This window comes from Paramormyrops kingsleyae, chromosome 18 (genome assembly GCF_048594095.1).
Source record: "Paramormyrops kingsleyae isolate MSU_618 chromosome 18, PKINGS_0.4, whole genome shotgun sequence".
Classification (NCBI taxonomy): domain Eukaryota; kingdom Metazoa; phylum Chordata; class Actinopteri; order Osteoglossiformes; family Mormyridae; genus Paramormyrops; species Paramormyrops kingsleyae.
The window spans coordinates 8,536,093-8,545,904 of NC_132814.1; the positions used below are offsets into that span (position 1 = coordinate 8,536,093).

At 40.9% G+C, this 9,812-nt stretch overlaps 2 protein-coding genes across 2 annotated transcripts; both read right to left on the reverse strand.

The window, feature by feature from the left end:
* Positions 1 to 3,988: 3,988 nt before the first annotated feature.
* Positions 3,989 to 4,891, reverse strand: LOC140579707 (olfactory receptor 4M1-like). Its single transcript, XM_072702379.1, has one exon. It carries the CDS (start codon positions 4,889 to 4,891, stop codon positions 3,989 to 3,991), a length of 903 nt encoding a protein of 300 aa, XP_072558480.1.
* Positions 4,892 to 8,918: 4,027 nt separating this feature from the next.
* LOC111837979 (olfactory receptor 1D2-like) lies at positions 8,919 to 9,812 on the reverse strand. Its single transcript, XM_023800475.2, has one exon. It carries the CDS (start codon positions 9,810 to 9,812, stop codon positions 8,919 to 8,921), a length of 894 nt encoding a protein of 297 aa, XP_023656243.2.

Genomic DNA, 9,812 nt, shown 5'->3' on the forward strand with positions numbered 1-9,812 from the left:
GACCAGCAGGGGGTGCTGCAGTTGCCAGGACTGGGACCCAGCTGTGTGGCGACGTGTCAGCATCCGGGACTGGAACCACTGGGGTCAGTACATCAGCCTCCAGGTCCAGCTGGTCAGCCAGCACGGGAACAGGCTGGTCAGACACGGCGGGCAGAACAGGTACATCAGGCTGGCTGAGCAGAACAGGCAAAACAGGCTGGCCGGGCAGAACAGGGACATCTATGATAGCTGCCAGGGTTGGCGCCGTAAGAGCAGGCGTTGCTCCTTTAAGAGCCCTCGCAACCCACGGGATGGCATCCCACATGGCCTTGGCCCCTCTATTAGCCAGCCATGCCTCCTGGCAGTGGCACACTGCTAGCAGCAGCTCTGCGATGGTGATGTGGGCTTTTAATACTTGCGGGGGCGATACAGCGGTGATGTCCAGGGTGATTGGGGATACCCCTGATCACTGGCAGGGAGAGAAGCTGGAGAGAGAGAGCAGGCCCTCAGAACGATCGTCGGTGCTTCCGCCAATCTCTTCTTTCGCTTCTTCTTTTTCCCCCTCCTGTCAGCTTGGGGCAGCAAAGCTGGGAGCGCTTCGGAGCGGATGGATGTCGGGTCAGCACTCTCCTTGCTTGGTTTGTTGACCAGCTGGATCCGCCTCTCCGTTATCCGCTCCGTCAGCCGCCGGAGATTTTCGTGTACCTCAGGTATGGGGTAAATGTTCCCGGGCGGGGGTGCCTCACTCAGTAGAGTCCCGATCCGGCTGGCTAAACTGAAAGCCACGGGGTCCTCCCGGACCTCGGGCAGATTTAGCCAATAGATGACTTCCTGTAGCAGACCAGCGCGGTGATCCTCAGTCCGCAGAAGCGTTTCTTCTTTGAGATCTGTCATTCTGTCATGTACGCCGTTCGGCGAGCAAGCAGGACAGGGAGAATGACAAGTCAAATCCGCAGAGATCCAAAGGATGGGGTTTATTAAGGGCAGACAAGCAACACAGTGTACACAAGTCAATGACAGATCTGGGGATACAAACTCTGATGTGGACTTAAATACACAAGACTAAGGGACGGAAATGCAGAACACCTGAGAACAATCGGGAATTCACATGAGGTAACGGGGGGGCGTGGCAAACATGAGGATCGTACGAGCAGTTCATGACAACATCCTATCTTTCCGGAAGGAAACACAACACACATAAAATAGTAACTAGATCTTCTCATAGAGACCCATAGAAGTAAATATATGGGATTTATTGAATCTCTTCTTGGTAATAAATGAAAGTTTCTGCCAGCACTATTTCTGAACTAAATAATTCTGGTAACTGAGCGACTTACTTTATGGCGTTTTCCAAAGAAATGCCATTTATTGATGGGCTTCTTACTCTTTCTTATGCCGTACCAGCAAACACAGTGGGATGAGAATTGTGACTGACACACACTGTGTGTACCATGGCGTTATCAGCCTTGCTATTTGTGCTATGCACCAACCAAGCTTGTTCCAGTTTCCACAGTCAAATAAGATAATCTTTATAAAACTTAATGATACGATTAATTTCCACCATTTCACATAGCCTTTTATTAGTCAACTGTTGTTTATTATATGAGGTCTTCAGTGAGTTAAGTTTATATGCAAAGCCGTGCCGTGCTTCTCTGCTCACCGCTCTCTAGGTTGTCTCTTTGCTCGCGGGTCTGGAAGTGAGCATCTGCCTGCTGGAGCAGGAGTTGAGAATAAACCGTTTTAACAGGTAGTAAGGGTTCTATACGTAACACCTGAAGGGACCTGTGGAATTTTTTTAATTGATCTTACTTCTGCGTGCGCATGAGATAATTTTGCGTGCACATGAGACAATTAAATTTTTTTGCATTTTAATTTTTTCCTTCAGGGGCTCCTTATTCTCCAGATAAAAAGTTTAATGAGAAAAAACTTTTAATTCTGTAATAAGATATATTAATCGTATGTGTTTTTGTCAACCTGGCATTACATGTGATATTAATGAGGGGGGTGAATCCCCCTGCATGTCAACATGGCGGGACGTGCTAGTTCTTTCTAGCAGTGCACTGTTAATAAACATGAAGTGATGTTATTACTGAACCTAACCAAGTTAAAACATGACCCACCACTCTGATTTGGCTAAATAGCTAGATAGATAGATAGCTAGATAGATAGATAAACAACTAACCTTATTGTTTTTTGCTATTAAATTTATAACAATTTATAATAGATATAATGCATATTTTTCAACAAAAACTTCCATCCATGTCTCGTTCTTAAATCCATCCAGTTTTTATAGTAGGAATATGCCCGTTTCATGTAGGTCGAATATGTATCTTAGAAAATCATAAGAATGACTTGTCATGCTACTTTTCCATCCAGAGCCTATGGGTGCAAGGCAGGGAACAACCCTGGATAGGGCACCAACCTATCAGAGGGCACACTCACACACCATCCACTCACTATGGGTAATTTGTGAATTGTAATCTTGTACTGTGGGGGGAAACCAGAGTACCCAAAGGAAACTCCATGATGACATGGGAAGAACATGCAAACTCCACACACATAGAGCCATGGTGGAGACTTGAACCCTGGTCCCAGAAGTGTGAAGCAACAGTACTAAGCACCACCATGCAGCCCCACATTTTTACTCATACCAGCTGATACATAAATACAGACGCAATAATATAAACATTACATATTTTAGCTAAGGAGACGACATGGTGGTGCAGTAGTTAGCACTGTTGCCTCACACTTCTGGGACCTGGGTTCGAGTCTCTGCCTGGGTTACACGTGTGTGGAGTTTGCATGTTCTCCCTGTGTTGTCGTGGGGTTTCCTCCGGGCACTCCGGTTTCCCTCCACAGTCCAAAGACATGCAGAGGCTGATTGGAGTTACTGAATTGCCCATAGGTGTGAGTGTTCCCTGTGATGGGCTGGCCCCCCATCCAGGGTTGTTCCCTGCTTCATGCCCATTGCTTACGGGATAGGCTCCAGACCCTCTGCGACCCAGAATGATAAGTGGGTTGAATGGATGGATATATAGATATTTTAGCTAGAGGCATGTTAACTTCAGAAGGAGGTCATTCTATTTTTTTAATTTTGTGTACTATAACAACCATAATATGTTAGAAACAAGCCAGAAACAATTTCATTAATCTTAACAATGCCAAAATACACAGTGCATTTACTGGTGACACATTTAAACATAAGATAATGAGAAATAGGCTGTTTTGGTCTCGTTGACACATTTTTGTCACCCATGATGTTAACTTCAGAAAGAAGTCATTCTATCTTTTAAATTTTGTGTACTATAACAACCATAATATGTTAGAAACAGTTTAATTTATCTTAACAATGCCAAAATATACAGTGCATTTACTGGTGACACATTTAAACATAAGATAATGAGAAATAGATAAGATGAATGTTTTGGTCTCGACACATTTTTGTCGCCTCTCGTTAGCCTGTCCAGCACAGCACACCGATCATTGCAGCTCACACAGTGCAGCTCCCTATAGACACTGCAAGTCTGTGTCTCAAACCACTGCTAAAAAGACAGAAGCGTCTCTCATCACTAGCTGCTTGGGAAAACGCTGCTGTGATACGGCTGTGAGCTCTAACTGTCTATTTTAATCAGCGCCGGTCAACCAATCAGACGACACAGACTTCCACCTGGGGTACAAACGTCGACTAAATGTTTATGTGATTTAGGAGCACATTAAGTCTATTTAACATCTTCTTAAAGGCAACATTAATAACCACCTTCACCTCAAATTGTATAGATATACTATATGTGCAAATGATTAAGATAAATTAACATACATTCAGTCAAACATATTCAAAGTAGTATGTTAACAATTAATTACTTGTTATTAAATTCAACATACTTTAAATGAGGTACTTTAATGAATGTACAGGATAGCTAACTTTAATAAAAATACATAAAGAACACATCTACCTATTAAATCAAGTCAAGTCAGATAAAACATGCATTATTCAAAATGTGAAGCCACACTATAAAACCTGCCCTCTCTTACAGCATTTACAAATTTTTCTGCGTATAGATCTCAGGTTGATGCCGTAAATAAGGGGATTAATAATAGGAGGACTGACTAAAAATGCCACAGAAATAAAGCTGCTACACCACTGTGGAATGTTTTTACCACTAAATGCATCAAGGGAGGTGATGAATACAAAATTGCTGCAACTTATTAAATGGGGAAGACAAGTTTGCATGAATTTAGCCTGGTTTTCTTTCGATTTCCTGCAGGCAGAAAGGATTTTACCATAGGAATAGATGACAAATGTCGCCATTAATAAATATATACTTCCAAATGTCCCATTGAATGCAAATCTCACACTATCATGTTTGCAGGTTGAAAGAGTTATTTTACAATACAGAGTGCTGACATACAACCCACAATAGGGGAGAGTAATAGTCAGGATAATGGAACACAGAACGGAGAAGAATGGAACCATCCAAATAACAATCAACAGCTTGCATATAGTAACAGGTGTCATTACAGTACTGTAATGCAAAGGCCTGCATATTGCTACGTACCTGTCAATTGCCATCACTGTTAAATTGGTAAATTCACATAATGCATATGAGAAGATGACAAAGGTCTGAAGTAAACATCCACTGTAGGAAATCAAATAAGTGTCAGAGAATAAGTCAGACAGAAATTTAGGGTAAAACCCCACTGTGCCGAACAACCCATTTATACACAAGTTACAGAGGAAAATGTACATCGGCTGATGTAGGTCCTTCTCCAGCAAGATCGTAATAATTATAGTCAGATTTAGGAAGAGAGTGAAAACACAACCTTGAAGAGAAAAGGCAAATATCACGTATTTGTTTGTTTTAGATTCATTTAGTGCCATAAGGGTAATATAAGCAACAGAGGATGTTTCCATTTTCAATAAAATATATCTGGATGGTCTGGAAAAAAAGAAAAAAAGCATCATTAATTTGAAATATATTTTCATATGCTCTTTGTCTATATATTGTTACAACTTCAATACACTGATATCCACTTAGAATGTTTCTTCCCTCACTGGTGTCCTTCTAGGGCAATATTGAACAGAAGAGGTCTTCATCTGCTACAGGAACACGAGTCAGAATCCTAGAAAGAAGAAGAGTGAACACACATAAAGTCCAAATGAACGAGAGGTTCCAAAAGCAAACTGCGTGTTTTCTGTGAATTCCAGCCATGAGTCAGACCTTGTACCATTGCATCACTACCCTAGATAGGAAAAGCGGGTGGAAGGTGGATGGATTTCTATTTAAGATGACAGATAGAAGAGTAAAACATTCAAAGCCAAACTGCAAAGACTTTGCTATTTTACCAAGTTGTCTTGTCTCCAGGTTATCGTTCTGAGCCTCTTCCTTCTCAAGCTCTGATGCTCAGACACTGCAGTGAGAGCAGTGATGGTGTCTTTATATATATTCATTGTATTCCTGTGTGGTCAAAGCTTACATGCTTTTTCATCATCACTGAAATGATTTGGGAATTACTTCATCATGAATGATGCAATGATATCAAGTATACCACGCATGTTTTTTCAACCTTTCAACCAAATGGCCCATCTATCATGTCTCCCTTGCCAAATTTTGCTGACTGGGGGGGGGAATCTATATAGATAATTGTAGATAAATACACACACAATATTTTTCTATATGCAAACAAATTAAATTTTTATAAAACTAACATATAAAACAAAACTTTTTTGTTATAGGGCGTAACAGGCAGTGTGGTTTGTTGCTAGATTTTTTTCCGCCTTTGACATTAGTGTTAAAGTTGTCACCTGTAGTCAAAAGTTTTCAAAGGTGCAGATCTTTGGACAGGGACTGGGAAAGCAGAGCTCCAGCAGCAGGGTCCTCCTTTACTTCAGGTTGTTGGAGCCAGTAAATTACCTCATCCACCAGACTGAGGTATCCCTCTTCCGTGAGGCGAGGTGTCTTTTTGTGGGGTTCGGTCTTTCTGTCACGACGTGCAGGGTAGGGAGCCAGGAAACTCCAAGGAGTTGGGGGAAACGTGAGATTTCATTACAGCTTGTCCGATTCTCCCGTGTGCCACGCCCCCCACTACCTCGTGTGGAATCCCCGTGTTTACCAGCTGTTTCTCATTGTTGTTGATTAGTCCAATGTATTTAAGTCTGCGTTAGGTATGTTTTCCCCAGTCCAGTCATTAATGTCGTGACGTTGTATGTTGCCAGTGTTCCTTCTCGTATCCTGAATAAATCCCTCGTTCCCCAATTGTCCGTCCCCCTGCTCCTGCTTCCCCGGTCCGTGATACGACAGACCCCATAAGTAATGGGATTAATAATATGAGGGATGACTAAAAATGCCACCGACATAAAGCTGCTAAACCGCTGTAATTTGGTTTTTATCATTAAATGCATCAAGGAAGGAGGAAAAGAATCAGACTGTCACCACAGTTGCTGCTGCTGTGCCACAGCTGGGCCTGCACCTCCCTGACCATGCACGTGACATCATCAACATACTGAAACAATGCAGAGTGCCACGATGGGGGGGGGGTTCCTGAGCCTGATCTGCCCTGCCCTGCCCACTGGAATTGTCAAGTGGGAAGCAGCACATGACTAGCGTTACGTAAATATATCATTTAGTAGAGGCCCTAAGCCTTAATTATTTAGATAAATTTGAACCATTTTTTTTTTACCAATAATTTTATTTTTAGATTGATTCCCCCTCTATAAACTGTTCTCAATCGCTCTCTCATCTCCAGTTCTCCACTGCTGTCAGTGGCCAAATCAATGCAAGTCTCTCGGCTGAGCCTCATGCGAGTTGGAGGCGAATTCGGAATAAAGCATATGCTTGAACAAAAAAAAAATATTTACTTCACTTTATGTGTCTTATTCTTGAATGCATCAAGTTATGCTTCTAATTGTGCGGGGCACTTAATGAAGTCTTTGCAGTTTTAATAGTAGACTTATGCCTGTTTCATATAGCTCTAATATGTGTCTTAGAAAATCATAACAATGACTTATTTTCTTGTCATGTTATTTTTCCATCCATCCATTTTCTGAGGCTGCTTGTCTGGGGGTGGGGGGGGGGGGCAGAGGGTCTGGAGCCAATGGGCGTGAAGTAGAGAATAATGGGGTGTCGATGGGGTGCCAACCCATTGTAGTGCACTCTTATACACCATTTGCTCACTAGGGGCACTGAACCATTTGGTAACTCCAGTTAATCTCAGCCTGTTCTTGGACTGCAGGGAGAAACTGGAGTACCTAGAGGAAACCCCACAATGACACGGGGAGAACATGCAAACTCCACATACGTGGAGCCATGGCAGAGACTCAAACCCTGGTCCTAGAGGTGTGAGACAACAATGCTAACAACAGCGCCACCATACAGCCCCACATGTTATTGTTGGTGTGCAGTATAAACCTTGTGTTTAGTGATGAACACACACACACACACATACTGTATACATTTTTACACATTTTAACACATACCAGCTGATACATAAACACAGACATAATAATATAAACATTACATATTTTAGCTAGAAGCATGTTAACTTCAGAAAGAAGTCATTCAATTTTTTAAATTTTGTGTACTATAACAACCATAATATGTTAGAAAGAGTTTCATTTATCTTAACAATGCCAAAATATACAGTGCATTTACTGGTGACACATTTAAACATAAGATAATGAGAAATAGATAAGATGAATGTTTTGGTCTCGACACATTTTTGTCGCCTCTCATTAGCCTGTCCAGCACAGCACACCGATCATTGCAGCTCACACAGTGCAGCTCCCTATAGACACTGCAAGTCTGTGTCTCAAACCACTGCTAAAAAGACAGAAGCGTCTCTCATCACTAGCTGCTTGGGAAAACGCTGCTGTGATACGGCTGTGAGCTCTAACTGTCTATTATAATCAGGTCTGAGGAGAGGGGGGTGCAGCCGGTGCATCGCTCCGGGGCCTATGAAGCTCAAGGGGGCCCATGAAGCCCAACGCATCCCATAATTTTTATTATACAGTGATCCCCAGCTATACTGCGGTTCAGCTATTGCGCCCCCACTGAATCGCGGATTTTTCTGTGGAACATATGTAATTTTCTATCACATAAATCTGCGGTTTTATAGTGATCATTTTTATTGGTTTTTGTCAACTTTTTATGTTGAAATAAGCATTTTTCTATGCAAAACTATTATTAACAACAATGTATTACTGTAATTATAAGATATATGTACCTGTACTTACTGTATATAAATAAAAATGGAGTAAAAATTCAATGAGTACATCCTACCTGTAGTGCACTTTGCAGCCTATTCATAACAAACCATACGGCCAGGAAAGCACCTTTGTTCAACAGACAATAAATGCTATTATAAGCATCTTTTACTATTATAAATATATTACTTTATTATTAAACTTATACCTAAACGTACTTATCTAAATGTATCAATGTAATCTACAATTGTTAGAAATAATAATATACACACATACATGTGTGTAGAATTTTGTATAAGGGCCCACACACCTTCTTCGTACCGGGGCCCGGATTTTCTCTCAGCGGCCCTGATTATAATCAGCGCCGATCAACTAATTAGACAGCACAGGCGGCCATCTGTAGTGCAAACGTCGACTAGATGTGCATGTGATTCAGGAGCACATTACCTCTTTTTAACAACTTCTTAAAAGCAACATTAATAATCAGCTTCAGCTCAAAATGTATAGATACACGATATGTGCAAATGATTAAGATAAATTTACATGTATTCAAGCAAAAGTATTCAAAGTAGTATTTTTAACTTGTCATTGAATTCAACATACTTTAAATAAGGTACGTTAATGAATGTACAGGATAGCTAACTTTAAGAAAAATACATAGAGATCACATCTACAGTACCTAGGAAATCAAGTCACATAAATCATGCATTATTCAAAATGTGAAGCCACACTCCAAAACTTACCCTCCTTTACTGCATTTAAAGATTCTTGTGCGTATAAATTTGAGATTGATGCCATAAATAAGGGGATTAATAATAGGAGGGACAATTAAAAATGCCACAGACGTAAAGCTGTTAAACCACTGTGGAATGTTTTTAACACTAAATGCATCAAGGAAGGAGAAAAAGAGATAGTTCATGCAGCTTATTAAATGGGGAAGACAAGTTTGCATGAATTTAGATTGTTTTTCTTTTGATTTTCTGCAGGCAGAAATTAATTTACCGTAGGAGTAGACGACAAATGTGGCCATTGATAAGTATATACATCCTATTACTAAATTGAATGTAAATCCCACATTCTCCTGTTTGCAGGTTGAAACGGTTATTTTACAATACAGAGTGGTGACATATGGCCCACAATAGGGGAGAGTAGTTTTCAGGATAATGGAACATAGAATTGTGCAGGATGGAAACATCCAAATAAAAATCAACAGCTTGCATACAGTAACAGGTGTCATTACAGTACTGTAATGCAAAGGCCTGCATATTGCTACATACCTGTCAATTGCCATCACTGTTAAATTGGTAAATTCACACAATGCATATGAGAAGATGACAAAGGTCTGAAGCAAACATCCACTGTAGGAAATCAAATATGTGTCAGAGAGTAAGTCAGACAAAAATTTAGGGTAAAACCCCACAGTGCCGTACAACCCATTTATACACAAGTTACAGAGGAAAATGTACATCGGCTGATGTAGGTCCTTCTCCAGCAAGATCGTAATAATTATAGTCAGATTTAGGAAGAGAGTGAAAATATAACCTTGAAGAGAAAAGGCAAATATCACATATTTGTTTGTTCTAGATTCATTTAGTGCCTTAAGGGTAATGTAAGCAACAGTGGATGTTTCCAT

Excerpts from the sequence above, each read along its gene's own strand:
- LOC140579707 (XM_072702379.1), bottom strand. The coding sequence starts at position 4,891 with ATGGAAACATCCTCTGTTGCTTATATTACCCTTATGGCACTAAATGAA.
- LOC111837979 (XM_023800475.2), bottom strand. The coding sequence starts at position 9,812 with ATGGAAACATCCACTGTTGCTTACATTACCCTTAAGGCACTAAATGAA.